Below are 15220 nucleotides of genomic sequence, written 5' to 3' on the forward strand. Positions count from 1 at the left end.
TCACGAATACAATAGTATGGAGTAATGCCTGAGTATAATGACATCGATGTGCCACGTAGTCCCTATTTTGTTGCGCCACGTCAAACCCTCAACCTCCTATAACACATAGGACTATTTAACCATCTAAGCCAATATCTACTATGGAATTTGTATGGAAAAATTTATATAAGTGCAAACCACAAGGTTCAACTTAAAATAAATTAAAAAAAAATATATATCCAAATAATAACTCAATTTTGATTTGACAATGACAATTGCAGTTTTGAAAAGCCTTTTAAAAAATTATCGATTGTACGTCTACAACAGTAACAACCCAGGGCAACGCTCGGGTCACTCACTAGTTAACTTTTTATACATGTTTTTTTTTTTTTTTTTTTTTTTTTTTTTTTTTTTTTAAGTAGTTAAAGAGATTGATGTTTAAATATGAGCATGGAAAGTATGCATACAGACAAATTAGTCAAATAAAAATAAACATGAAGAGTTATAAAACAAAAGGAATAATATTGGAATTCATCTATTATTTTTTTATGTTAGACATGAAACATGTCCTAGTTGTTTGTCAAGTTTAATCGATTTGTATTATTGGATTCAATTGGTAGAGCAAGTTGTTAGTTTATTTTTCTTTCCCAACAAACCAACTCCTAGTAGTATAGAATTGAACACCATTTATATCTCATGTCATCAAAATTATGTTACAAAAACACACAATTATTAGTGTACATAGTGTACCACTAATAACAAGAGAGAAAATACAGTCACTTAGTTAAGAGCTTAAGGCAAAAAAAAAAAGCTAGCCATTATAATTCTAACTAAAGAAATAAAAAAAAAAAAAAAAAAAAAAATGCATGAACAACTATTTCTAGTATTGAAATCAACGTTGTTGGTTATAACACTATCCATTTTAATACTAGGCATCATTTCAAGGGTAAGGCGAAAGCCATACCCACCAGGCCCGACGGGCTTGCCTATCATCGGCAACATTACGGTAATGGGCCAGCTGACCCACCGTGGGCTAGCTAAGATGGCGGAACGTTACGGCGGGCTGTTCCACCTAAAGATTGGCATGGTACACATGATGGTCGTCTCCAGCCCGGATGAGGCCCGAGAAGTTCTACAAGTCCAAGACAGTGTCTTCTCCAACCGGCCCGCTAGCATTGCCATCAGCTACCTCACCTATGAAAGGGCTGACATGGTTTTCGCGCACTACAGCCCTTTTTGGCGTAAGATGCGCAAGGTATGCGTCATGCACCTCTTTAGCCGGAAACGGGCCGAGTCATGGCAATCTGTCCGCGATGAGGTGGACAACATCATCCGGGCCATTTCAGGCCGGGCCGGGTGTCCCGTTAATATCGTGGATCATGTGTTTAATCTTACTAAGAATGTTATATACCGGGCCGCCTTCGGGTCAAAATTCTCCGCGGGCCAGGATGAGTTCATAGCCATCCTGCAGGAGTTTTCCGAGCTTTTTGGAGCGTTTAATATAGCGGATTTTATCAAGATTCTCACTTGGGTTGACCCGAACGGGCTTAACAAACGGCTAGTTAAGGCCCGGACCGCATTGGACCGGTTCATTGATCCGATTATTGATGATCATGCCAAGAAAAAGGCAACTAATAATGAACATGTAAAACAAGACAATAAAGTTGAAGAAGATCTTGATGTGGTGGATGAGTTGTTGAACTTTTATAGTGAGGATGCCAAAGTTAATAAGCAAGAAGATTCAAATAACCCTATCAAACTTACTAAGGAAAACATCAAAGGTATTATCATGGTAAGCAATTTAAGCACACATTTGTTACGTAATACAAGTAATATAGATTGTCTTAATATTTTGTAGGTAGAAAAAATAACAAAAATTCACATGTCATTATTTTTACAGGATAATATTTGCTTTTAATAAATTAAAAATTGATATAATCATCCTTCATAAAAGAAAAATAAAATAAAAATAAAAAAAATTTAATATAGTCAAAGTAAGTTAAGAACAGTGTAAAAAGTCAAATTGTGTCATTTATTCTGAAACGAATGGAAAAAACTTAACCCTGTTTTAGACTTAGTAATGCAGAAGAGTAGTGGTACAAAGGACAATAAGCTGCTCTTAAAAAAGGTTGTGACGAGGGTTGTATGGTTGACTTAGAAATGTTGAACACTTGATTACTAATAATGCTAATATCATGTAGCAAAATATTTGTGGGCATATAGTCAATAACTCAGATATAGATACATTATCAAATATCATTTATAACTAATAGAAGTGTAAATTTACTATAATTATACAGGATTTGATGTTTGGAGGAACAGAAACAATAACATGGGCGGTAGAATGGGTAATGACAGAATTATTACGTAACCCCAAATACATGAAACGGGTCCAACAAGAGCTTGTTGACGTAGTTGGTTTAACTCGACGGGTCAACGAATCAGATCTTGATAAGCTCCCATTTTTTCGATGTTGCATAAAAGAGACCCTACGTATGCACCTACCAATCCCGCTCTTGCTCCACGAGACTGCTAAGGATGCGGTCATAGGAAAATACTACATCCCTAAACAATCACGAGTCGTGATCAACACATGGGCTATTGGAAGAGATCCGAACTCATGGTCTAATCCAGACACGTTCAAACCCGAAAGGTTCCTTGAAGAGGGTGCACCCGATTTTAAAGGGGCTAATTTTGAGTTTACACCTTTCGGATCAGGCAGACAGTCTTGCCCGGGTATGGGGCTAGCGTTATACACGCTTGAGTTGTGCGCAGCAAACTTACTCCATTGTTTTACGTGGGAGTTGCCTGATGGGATGAAGCCGAGTGAACTAAATATGGATGAAACTTTTGGACTCACTGTCTCAAAGGTGACTCGACTCATTGCGGTGCCTAGTCCCCGCCTGTTGTACACGCTCAGCTGAATAAACCACGAAGCCAAAGCTGCAGGATTGGTGATTGCAACGACGAAGGTAGGTGATATCAAATTTATCCGCCTCTCTTTCAAGTGAAATATTTCGCGCTGAGTATGAAGAGACCATACTGCATCCACAATATATAATTTTGTGCACTATATAATAAAATTTCACTGCAGTTTGTTTCACCACATTGGCACATTCATGCCTACTCTTAATTTTCAATATATATGCTTTGAATATACGTAGATACACCGACTAAAATCATGAATTTTTTACATACTATGAATGTCTTTCATGTAGGAATTTCCATGCATAGTTCTCCATAATCAGAAGAACAAAAATAATGAGAATTCCAAGTACAATTGTTGGTTCATTGCACAATTAAATTTTCATGGTGTTACTGAATTCAATGATTTGTATCTGTTTTTTCTTATTTTGTTGAAAGAATGGTGTTGAAGATCTTATCTTATAAATAGCTTCTGCATCATTATAAGATGGTGTCATCAGGGACGATTGCGTTCCTAGTTACGATCACTATCCCTTCACGGATAACTATCCCTTCATCTTCTCTGCTTCCCTCCTGAATATTATCATTGTTTATAATCTGCAAAAATTCAAGTAAAACTTAGTTCATGATCACTTATTAAACTAACTGTTGATGTTAACACAGAGATTTTCAGGGCTAATAAGTTGATATGTAAAAACTTCAGCTTCTTTTACCATGACTCTTTTGCCAATTCTTGCATTCTTGTCTATTATAGCTTTCTGTATGAATGATCCTTGCCCAATTCCAGTCGGAATTGTCGATGATGTCTTTGTTTCCATGTTCTGCAGAAAATTTTCCTGTTTGTTTGCAGAATAAGTTGAAGGTATTCAATTAACGTATAAAGAGAACTAATAATAACTCTCCTTTTTCATGTAAGATTCTACCAGATTCGGTTATAGTGCTAGTAGTGAACTAATGATATTGTGTATAGCCTTTCAAATTCACAGATAATTTTGATGTTGACAGAAAAGTAAAGGATTGGGAGACACTATATACTTTACTTTGTACCAATAATATACAAAAATTCACAGATTAGCCGAGTTTGACACATGAAGACATACCCGTGCTTGACAGATAGAACTCGAGTTCAAGACGTGCAAATCATTTTCACATTAGACATAGAAGGGGCAGTTAATAATATAACTATTAGTCTTACTTGGTAATTATCAGATCCCATTATAATTGAATCTTCTATCACTGCTGCATCATCAATTTTTGTTCCAAGACCTATCACTGAGCCTTGGATTCTGCACCTCTGCTCTTGAAAGAATGTAAAATAGGGGTGACCACCAACAAGAAATGATCCAACTTTAAATCTTCAATAAATTTTATCATAATTCAATAAGTAAATGGAAAACCTTTTTATACAAAGTCGTGATGATTTAGGTGCCTTTTTTATAAATAGTGTTTGTAAACCTCAGAATTGTGCTTATTCAGATGAGAAATAGAACTAGTTAATATGACTATTCTTACATTGAGAAGACAACCATCTCCTATGGCACTGTCAGTAATTACAGCATCGGTTACTCTTGTTGGAGGGAGACGCCGAGGCAAAGTATAGAGAGGAAACTCGCTATCACAGAAGCTGTGACCAAAAGGGTTAAATTTGTATTAAACATAAGAAGCCTTATAATATCAATGACTTTAAGTAGACGTACAGTTACAGTTTAATTTACTCCCTCGGTCCCTTGAAGAAATATATATTGACAAAAAAGGGGGAAGAATGCAACCATTTTATCTCCAGGGACATCTAAACAAGGTAGTATACTTCTTTTAAGGGGAGAGTGAGTATCTATTAAATTAAGTGACTTTACTAACTCGAATCTTAAGTCTGTTGTCTTTGTGCTTTCCAGGTTGGCTTCATAGAACCCCTTTATACTTTGCATGTTTTCCCAATATCCATCAAATAGATATGCTTGAACCTGGCTTTGGCCAAAAGAACAAAAGCAAAACTTTTCAGCAAACTGTAAATCTAGATTTTAGACATCTTTTTCGACATATAAAATGCATTTCGAAAGATTGAAACTAGAAGTAATCAGAATTAGTCGCCTAGATACAGAACTAGATGTTCGTGTAGATGTATTCAAGTGAAAACAATGAAACCATACAAAAATAAAACTATGTAATGACTTTTGCTTAAAGAATTAATATGCTTACAGTGAGAAAACACTTTAACAGAGAATGTAGTATGATGTATTTTCCTTTGAGTAAACAATGAATATATTCCTCAAACTTTATATGAAAATTAGCTATACTGGTTTAAGAGTTCAATAATAATGTGACCATGATTTGTGCATGTATCATATGATGTTTATACATAACACAATATCTTCCCTTTGAATGATTTAGTTTGATTTTATCAATAAAGCAATATTTCTCATACCTTCATTCCTAATGATATAGCACCAGGAATCACTTCACTCTTGAAGTCATTTGCCCATGAAAGGTCTTCTTTGAGAATGTTTACCATCACATCTTTGCTAATGACGTAGATGCCCATGCTTGCATAAGTAGTGTGCTTGTTATCTTCGGAATTTTTGACACTTCCAACCTGATTGATTGTGTTTCAAGAAAATTTAGTCCGAAAAAAAATTATAGCTTCTTCGTGATGAAATTATAACAGTCCAAGCAACTCACCAAAGGAAACGCAGTCTCATTTTCAAATATTTCAAGTACTTTATTATCTGAATCTACTTTCAAAATACCAAAACCTTTGTCATGCCTTTCCTCTAATCTTAGAGCTGAAATAGTTATATCAGCTCTAGTTTCGTGGTGGAGCTGCAGAATGTCCTGGTAATCCATTCTATAAAGATGATAGCCAGGGAGGATAAGAAACTCCGTGGCAGGGCACTCTTCTAGCATCCACAAAAATCTCCTAACAGCATCAGCATTCCCCTGCCATTTACAAATAAGAAAACTAAGTACTACGTATATCACATGGAAGGACTATAAGAACCCGAAAAAACCATAAACATGTTTATAGACTCTTCATTTCTCCTTAGGTGCTGTGTTGCTATTTTGTTAAATCTCAGACAATCCGACATGTGTATGGACAGTGACTTCATTAGGATTTAAAGCATGGATTTTGCTTTAAAAAAAATTAGCCAAGTCAGATGTAGTACCCAAGTCTGAGTAACATAGAACATCGCCAACAATTTGCTAAGAAAAACTTCTTACAGAAAAATATGTTCCTGACCTGAAACCAGCTCTGATTTTCTGGGCTTTGACATGCAGCAATGACTTGAAGAAACTCCTCTTTCCCAAGACCCACATTCGAATAAGTTCTTGTAAGGTGGGAATTGAGAGAAGTGGAATTAAACTGAGTTAGAGCATACAACTTGGTTATGTTGCTGTTAATGCAATTGCTTACAACAGCATCTATCAGTCTGTATTTTGCTCCAAGTGGAATAGCGCCTGCTGACCGTCTTCTCATCAATGGGCATAACTTGCAGTCTGAACCATTTCCAAATAATATTGCTGCAACACTCTTACATGCACAATTCCCCTAATATAAGTCAAATACCACCCCTGACATTATAAAATATAGTAAGCCTAAAGCCTATAAAATTAACATTATGTGTAAAGGATTAAGTCAAAAACCTGATTTTCCTGAGGTGAAACTGAAAGAAGTTGATCTGCCTGCTGAAAGTTTGGCATGGTCGTACTTGAACAAACGGATAATAAAAACTTTTTACGAGTTCTGACTTCATTATGGTGCGACCTTAGAAGCGTATGTTTGATATTGGTAGGAACTACTGAGGCTAATTCCAATGTCACCATTACAAAATATGAATAATTTTGCTTTTGTTAACAAATAATGAATGATTTCGACTTTAAAAGCAATGTATTATATTTGACAGTTGCATTAAACCAAGGAAGAAGGTATAGACAGGGAATATTTAGGTTTCTTCCTCATAGCCTCTGCAGCATGGTTTATTACAACATGAATCATACTGTTTTTTTGGAAATATTATTATGGTACAAAACAACAGCTGACAATCCTTAATTGTAGAAATTTTGTTAATTTGTTTTAAGGAACTTCATCTGACTTTGATTCGAAGTTTCTTATTATCACTAATCACTTTCTTCATCAATTCTTTTGTTTGCTTTATTCTTGTTGATCCAAAATGGTTTTAATTTATTGAATATCTTAATCAAAATTCTTGTCTAGGAATCTTAAAGGACCAATGGAGATAGCTTGGTCCAATCTTTCTGTTGTACTTAATTGCTTAAAATAAGGTTTTTATGTTTATGAAATTCCATTTCTTATTCTTTGATTACTATATGTTTCAATCTTAGATGTCTCATGTGCTCCTATTGATTTAAAATAAGCATCATTTTAGCACGTTGCACACAAGTTACAAAGTTTTTTGCTTAATATTCTAACACCCTTGATAAAAACTTGTTCTTAACTATAGTAATTAATGATTCCATTCAAGGTTTACCTCACATATTATCAACAACGTAGTAAAGTCGCATATGGTACACGAGACCTTGGGTATCAAATTTTATCTACATCACTATCCACTCCAACAACGAATTGGTACTTATTTTTTTTTATGAATTGAATAGATACTTTATTTGGAACGAAGCACCAACTTTAAAACCATAGTTATTAAATTGGATTTAGTAATGAAAAAAAACAATAATTTGTTACCCTTGGATTACTTTTTTCTAGGAAATTAGTTCACTTTTTCCTAGGAAATTAGTTTTCTCTCACTATGCTATTCGAGATCTTCCACTAAACTACTAAATATTTACTGTAGTATGGACCTCAAAAGGAAGGATCTTTGAAGAAACAAGGACAATACTCAAACTTAAGCTTGAAATATTTTGGCTATTTTTTTTAGAAATTCAAGCTAGAGTGGTTATGAAGATAGGCATACTTAGCTTTTCAATTCAATATGAAATTCAGTGTTTTCTAAAAATATTTTTAAGGTCAAAGAAAACAGCCTTTTTGGAGATTGTATTGCATAAGTGGCCACAGAAAATACACAGAATTACGCATATAAGAATTTTATAAGGGTATAAAGAGAAGGATAACATTTGTTCGTCTGTTCATTGATATCTTACTTTCAAAAATGTCAATACAAACGACTCGAAAAAGAAAACTGTTACAAAGGTTACATTTGGAACGATGTCTTGGTTGACATTGACAAATGACAAGCAAATCACTAGCAAGATGAAAGTTAAAAGACATAAGTTTGAACTATTCTCAGACAACAATGTGCCTTGTCCATAACAAGAATTTATTCCAACAAAAACTATCAAAACCAAATAAATGACTAAAAAAAAAAAGAAAAGGCCCAAAATTTTATCTTTGTTCAGGAGGGGTGGTAAGTTTCATCTTACGTCCAATGTACTGTAAGACTCTCAGTTTCTGAATCCCCTCCTTCCCCGTGCTCATTTGTTTATAGCAGCTCAGGAAATTAGGTAACCTTGAAGTGGCTCAATGAACAGGGGAAATACCTTTTACATCAACCATAATGAATTTAGGCCTTCAAATGATGTTCGAAGAGCGAAGCCATTTCAATCTGCCAAAATAAGTCAGATGGTCATTGATAAGAGCTTATATTTTGCGGATCCATATATACAGCATATGTGCTCCTTACACCTAGACATTAAATCCCATTAAATCGGGGTGTGGTGCAATGGCATTGCACCATGAACCAAACTTCCAACCCTATGATACTGGATCTATTTTATAGGCCACTCCCAAATGGTTTCCCCTCTTCCTCCCCCTCCCCCCTTTTTCTAGAGAAAATAAAGACCATATTCCAAATTCTACATCAGAATAGAAAATGTAAAAATAATGTCAAAATTAATAATCAGCAATTATGTAGTCTACGGTAAAAAAAACTTACAGCTGTTAGTGCTGACTCGGCACCTTTATTACCCGCTTTTCCACCAGCTCTATTTATGGCCTGCAATTACAATGAACAAGAGAAACACAAATTATAAGGGGCTTAAGGTTGAAGTAAAACGATATAGCATCAACAACACATTAGTATCAAAGAGACAAACTGATCAGTTGGTTGTACCAAGGTCCCAAAGTAAATTCATTTAGGCAGCAAAGAGGTCTAGATGTTATCAGTGAGCATACAACAACTTGCAGGTGACAAAAGACAGATGATATGGCATTCATTATATTTGGATAGTTGTATGCTAAAAAAGTTTTCTCAAAAAAATCAATTGAAAAATAAAAAATAGAGATAGTATGCTAAAATTTTGAAGCGAGGAAATAGGGGGTCAGAAAAAAAAATACCTGATCCATGTCATCACAAGTAAGGACACCAAAGATACAAGGTACTCCTGCAGCAGAACAACAAAACCACAATTAAACTTATCAGCAACATGCAATAAACACAGACAATTTTCAGAGCTATGATATGCACTTTGGGAACAGTTGCTTTTGATTGACATCTAAATGGAGAAATATGCATTTGCAAGTAAACTGTCTTTCTGGAAAATGCCAATATCATGAGGACTAAGAAGTTCTACCTGAATTTAATCCAGCTGAGAGTACTCCAGAGGAAGCAGAATTAACGACAGCATCATAGTGTGAAGTATCACCTCTTACCTAAAGTTGCCAACAAGGAATTAAACATATTCAGCTCAAGAGACAAAATGTACATAAACATACTATGAAAAAAACTAGCCATTGACATTGGATTTCTTTCCTCGTACAGTGATGAAACATGCACATAATATGAAAAAGGCCTCTAAATAATTGCACATTAAAAAGAATGTCCTGTAATATCCCTATAATAGCTACTTTGAATAAAAATTTGATTCAGCCTTGACACCTCAACTAAGGCCTAAGGGTACCATGTCAAATTAAAAGAAGCATTAAAAAGGTTGAGAAAGTTGGTGCGTGAGTCCAATGCGTGCTGGGAATCAAGTGTATCAAACATATTCAACATGGGAAATAAAGTAATTGTGACAGCCCTGAATGGCACTCATGGAAAATTACAATACTTGTGACTGAATGGCCACGTAAAACCTAGGTCACAACCCAAAAAAAAAAACTCTATGTGGTAAAGGAGCAAAAAGGATGATTTAGAAAGGATTTGACTAAATAAAAACAACGCATTGAATTCTAACACACGCCAAGGACCTACCACAGCTCCAAGACAAACAATAGCATGATATTTTCCGGATTGTCCAAGTGCCTGTGCAGTTACACCTAGCTCATAAGCACCAGGAACCCAAATGACCTGTCATAAAAGAAAAGTTTGGTTACAAATTATTGATATTAATAAAAGACTACTTGAAACAATTAAAAAGATGTGAACTTGAACATGTTTATTTCTGAAATTATTAGGGCATGTGCTATGAGGATTGGGGAGTCAACTTAGAGATCTTCAAGTAGCTACTCTTTTTTTTTTTTTTCAAAAAAAAAGTAGATCCACCAAATAGAGAGAGAAAAGGTCTTCCGCATTTAGGCCCCGTTTGGTTTAATGTAAAACATTTTCAATGGAAAATTAGTTTTCATGGAAAACATATTTTCAAGGAAAAACACAATTGCAAATTAGTTTTCCTTTGTTTGGTTGCATACAAGAAAAGTCCAAGAAAAATAAAAAATAAGAGTGGAAATGTAGGGATGAATGAAAGGGAAGTAAAAAAAGAGGTAAGGAGGAGAGAGGAAAATGTGGCTTCCCTTGTTTTTGGAAGGAAAATGTTTTCCACCATTAAAGATGGAATTTTCCACCCTTGAAAAATTGTTTTCCACTCCTTAACAAACCAAACAAAGGAAAATGGGAAAAAATGGAAAATTCATTTTCCATGAAAACCTTTTACATCAAACCAAACAGGGCCTTAATGCACCATCTTCCATCAGTTTATCCAGTTATAAATAGAAAAAGGCACTTTCATTTTCTACCCCTTTCTATCTGTGCAAAGTGCTGATGGCATAAACACATTGCACAGGTTGGGAAAAACTTGTCACAAATATACATAGGCATAGAGCAGCCACATACATCTATATCTTCGTTGACGGAATATTTCTTGAAAGTGTCAAGAGCTCCTTCCATTAGCCGCCTTGTCACAAATTCGTTGAATCTAGCCACAACCTTAAATAAAACAAGAAAATATAGACAAATTAGAGATGCAAACAGACACCTATCAGGTTCTATTACGCCCTCATAAAACTACGGGTCATGTAATGGCTAAATTATGTACAACAATTCTTAAAACCAATTATATCTTTTCAGGGTTACGTAACGCCTAATCATGTATGATAATTCTCAGAACATAAAAAGTAAGAGTATAATTAATGTTGAGGCACCTATATACAGGGAACTAATATCTAAATTTCTCCCTTATTCTGGTAAAGCTTTTGCTCTGCTGATTAAATAGCCACATCTACAAGTTTCAGTATTGTTATAATCTTACAATTAGCCTGTAGATCACTAGCTCATTAAGTCACTGCTGTAGCTTCCAAGCAGCCAGTGTTGATCTTATAGCATTTGAAAGGAGAAATAGGCCAATAGCCATGCTCAAGAGAATTGTTCAAATTTAAGACTGCAGAGAATCTGTAAGATTTTATGACATGACTTCTTTCTTCGTCAGTAGCAAAGCATCTGGGAAAGCATGCCTTCTCCCCTACCTAATTACAGTACAAATAATTGCATGCACCCTTCTCCCGGGTTAGGCGCTCACATTTCTTTTTTGGCTCCCCCTTTTGCTTGCCTATTTTTCTATTAGGTTGTATTATATCTTAATTTTAATACTCCGTAATGCAGATACACATTTCCATTCCTTTTCACCCAAGTAATTGAGAAAATTCTTTGGCTCAATCCAAACAAGAGGAAATACATTGCCAAAATTGAAGACTATTCTGATTTAGACATGATATATATAGGCCTTAAGTGCTCTAAATATTGCCACTTCGTAGTTAATAGAAGTCCATATAAAATCAAATCAGAAACTTTTACACTAGATCGTAAAATTACACTAGAAATAATCTTCACAATTTAGAAAAGTTTGGCTAAGTTCATATCATCTCATATGATTTTTATCATATCACATCAGAAGAATTTCCATTTGATCAGATATTGTCAGGCAAATCAAACAGGGCCATAGAGTCGTTTCTATACAATATGTTCCAGCGGCTAGAACGTCTGTCATAGTTTACTCAGCAAAGAAATCCATTCACAAAACAAAATTCAAATTGCATTTGTTCCCAGTATAAAGCTAATATTTTAGAAGTACTTTTATTGTCTTATCAGTGACAGCATGCAGCACATGCTTGATGCTTTGACTTCTGCCAAGGATACTTGAACTCTAGTTGGCAGAAAGAGCATAAACATCATAAGCCACAATTTGAAATCTCTATATCATTCTTTAGATCCATCATATATAATTCAAGCAGTCATCGATTTGCAAAATCCCTCTAAAGCCTCGAAACTAATCAAGACTTTTCCTTTATTTGCCTTTAAATCTATCAACTGCACTACTTCAGTATAACCATACTCAAATCCACCTACCCCTTACCCTCACTCCCCCAAACGCCTCATCCCCATTATCTTATTTGCTGAGTAATCCCTATTTCCCTATCTGATTACCACCAATTTTATTTTCTCTGTGTCAAATTAAATAGAGAAAAAGGAAGCCAAGGTCTGAAATGTTAGTATCTCCAAAATTTCATTCTCATCAAAACATCAGTACAATAATTCCATTGTTGCATATCACAATCCTTATAATAATACATCAATACCAACAACATCTATGATGAAACTAATATAATTGCCACCATTTCTTCATAATATCAATAAATCAAATGGGTTTACTCAAAACTCCCCTTGCTCTTCTAAGTCAAACTAAATTCCGATACTTTTCAATCTACTATCAAAATTTATAAATGCACATCAATATACATTGTAAAATTGCAATCTCACAACATTTCAACCTCAATGTGAAACTACCCACTTACTACCTAATCTAACAAATTACACTAAACATAATCAAAATTCTGTCAAAAAAAAAATATATATACCAAAGATAAAATTGAAAAAAAAAAAAAAAAAAAAATCAGCATAAAAAGAGGGATAGAAAAAACTAACAATGGCAAATCGGAAATTCTGGGCTTTAGTGACATAACCTTCAAGCTCCCTAACAGCATTGGTCACAACAAATGATGCCCGATTTTTCTTTTCTGATGCAACATGAACCAACCCAGTACCTGAAATCAATAAATTAGCAATTTTGAAAACTACCCTTTTAAATTTATCAAATTTTTGAGCAAAAATTGAAGGAAAAAAATAGTAAAAATTGCAAACCAGGAAAGGAGGAAGAGGAAGAAATAGGAGCAGAAAATCGAAGAAAGGCGGATGATTGTTGAAGGGAAGTGGGTTTGAGAGGTAAAAAAGTGGGGTTTGCAGTAAGGAAACAAGATTGAGAAGCTACAAATGAAGCCATTTTTGGTTGATTTGGTTTGCTGAGTTTTTCTTTTTGTGTGTTTTTGAGTGAGTTGATTGGTGTGTTGGGGTGAGTGCGTTGGAGTGAAACAAATCAGTGCGAGATTTTATAGCAGGCTGCGGAACATCAGCGGCATGCTTCGAGCCTTGGTGTGCTGTGTGTGTGCGCGGATGATTCATGCCTTTGTTTGCTCTAACCTAATCATATGATTTGTTCTTCATTTCTTTTACTTTTGGGGTATGTATGAAGTCAACACTATGGTGAGAAATTGAGATGCACTAGTCTTGGCCTCTTGTAGTCGATTACTCGATTGCAATTGTTGGATTTTTTGGGTGGCGATTAATGATATTGTTAAGAGGTGACTTGTTATATTGTTGAAAGGCGACTTGTTGCGTTTTACACTAATATATAAGATGAGGTGATTTATGTTCTTGTTTCTTAGCAAATGGAATGATCCGATCTAGAAGATGGTTTTTGTGTTTATTTATTTTTAGTATGGTGTGTGCTAAGTCAACATTATAGGAAGACACATTGGTGTTGAGGGTGGATTGCGATTTTTGTATCGCTTAAATAACAACTTATTATATTATTGAGAGGTGACTTGTTATGTTTATTGTTATACATATTATGAGGTGTAAATTATATGTGTAATACTAGTTGTTGGATAAACAATAGCATAAAATGTTGGTATATTATGCACGCTAGCATCCTCTGCACATAAGAGCATGACATTATAGGTGTTGGCTCATTAGTCATGGTGTTGGCTCATTAGAGTACAAATGACTATTAGGCTTGTTGCTTGTACCACCTTATAGCCATACATGTCAACATTTCATTATGGTACAAAATTTTATCTTCATATCCACCTTGTTACTTGCCAAACTCTAACCTGTACTTTGTGTTACTTTTACTTTAGATGATATCGAATAATATTCTACCAAAAATCGCTAAGGCTTATAATACAATATAGTAAGAGTTTGCAAATTAGAGATTACATATATATTGGGAGATGTTAATGGAGATTTCATTAATATTTTAACATTCATTTGCATTGTGGTATTGAGAATATATTGAGAGTGCGTAAGTAACAAATTTCAACTACAATATCCTTATCACAAAGTTTCATATACGGCTGGTCGTACGGTGCGGCCAGCCATATATATATATATATTTTTTTAATTCTTCTTCTCTCTCCTCTTTCTCTCTCCTCTTTTCTTCTTCCATCTTCTACAACATTTTCCTTTTTCCCCCAATTTTATTTCTTTCTCCTCTTTTTTCTTCAAACTTCATTAATAGTGTCATCTTCTTAGCTCAAATTTCTTCAAACTTCATTAATGATTTACTATTGGAAATTTATGTTCTACGAATTTTATGTTGAATTCAAGCTTATTTGCTGAAAATTTTGATTATTTAACTTGTAAGTTGTTAAATTTTTTTACTTAATTTTTTGTTTAATTGAAGAACAAAGAACAAATTGTTTTCGTGTATAGTGGTAGTTTCATGGATGGGTAGTGGTGGTTTCATGGTTCTAGGTTCTAGATCTGGTTTTGTTGGTGGTTTAGGTTGGTAGTGGTTCGTTGGTGGTGGTTGTTGGTGGTAGTTTTTTGTTGGTGGTGGGTAAGGGGTTACTAGGTGGTCCGGTTAGGGGTAACTAGGTCGGCGATCTGGGGTTACTTGGGGTTACTAGGTCGGCGGTCAGGGATTACTTGGGGTTACTAGGTCGGGAGTTACTGGGTCGTTTATGGGTTACTAGGTCGGTTAGAGGTTATTTGGGGTTACTAAGTCAATCAGGGGTTACTAAGTCAGTCAAGGGTTACTAGGTCAGTCAGGGGATACTTGGTCAAGGGTTACTAAATCA

At 34.9% G+C, this 15220-nt stretch overlaps 3 protein-coding genes across 3 annotated transcripts; 1 reads left to right on the forward strand and 2 right to left on the reverse strand.

Annotated features, from left to right (window-relative positions):
• Positions 1-383: 383 nt before the first annotated feature.
• Positions 384-3307, forward strand: LOC110738644 (cytochrome P450 84A1-like). Its single transcript, XM_021919036.1, has 2 exons — positions 384-1771; positions 2280-3307. Exons 1-2 carry the CDS (start codon positions 842-844, stop codon positions 2901-2903), a joined length of 1554 nt encoding a protein of 517 aa, XP_021774728.1. The 5' UTR covers positions 384-841; the 3' UTR covers positions 2904-3307.
• Positions 3308-3367: 60 nt separating this feature from the next.
• LOC110738645 (inactive glucose-1-phosphate adenylyltransferase small subunit 2, chloroplastic-like) lies at positions 3368-6723 on the reverse strand. Its single transcript, XM_021919037.1, has 9 exons — positions 6544-6723; positions 6140-6430; positions 5581-5838; positions 5327-5494; positions 4762-4865; positions 4417-4528; positions 4100-4198; positions 3618-3740; positions 3368-3501 (listed from the first exon to the last, which is right to left on the reverse strand). Exons 1-9 carry the CDS (start codon positions 6721-6723, stop codon positions 3385-3387), a joined length of 1452 nt encoding a protein of 483 aa, XP_021774729.1. The 3' UTR covers positions 3368-3384.
• Positions 6724-7971: 1248 nt separating this feature from the next.
• On the reverse strand, positions 7972-13523 carry LOC110738646 (6,7-dimethyl-8-ribityllumazine synthase, chloroplastic). Its single transcript, XM_021919038.1, has 8 exons — positions 13224-13523; positions 13008-13126; positions 10923-11015; positions 10065-10160; positions 9445-9523; positions 9209-9255; positions 8808-8867; positions 7972-8477 (listed from the first exon to the last, which is right to left on the reverse strand). The coding sequence occupies exons 1-8, from the start codon at positions 13360-13362 to the stop codon at positions 8436-8438; spliced, it is 675 nt and encodes a 224-aa protein (XP_021774730.1). The 5' UTR covers positions 13363-13523; the 3' UTR covers positions 7972-8435.
• Between the last annotated feature and the right edge of the window lie 1697 nt (positions 13524-15220).

Source organism: Chenopodium quinoa, unplaced genomic scaffold, assembly GCF_001683475.1.
Source record: "Chenopodium quinoa cultivar QQ74 unplaced genomic scaffold, ASM168347v1, whole genome shotgun sequence".
Lineage (NCBI taxonomy): Eukaryota > Viridiplantae > Streptophyta > Magnoliopsida > Caryophyllales > Amaranthaceae > Chenopodium > Chenopodium quinoa.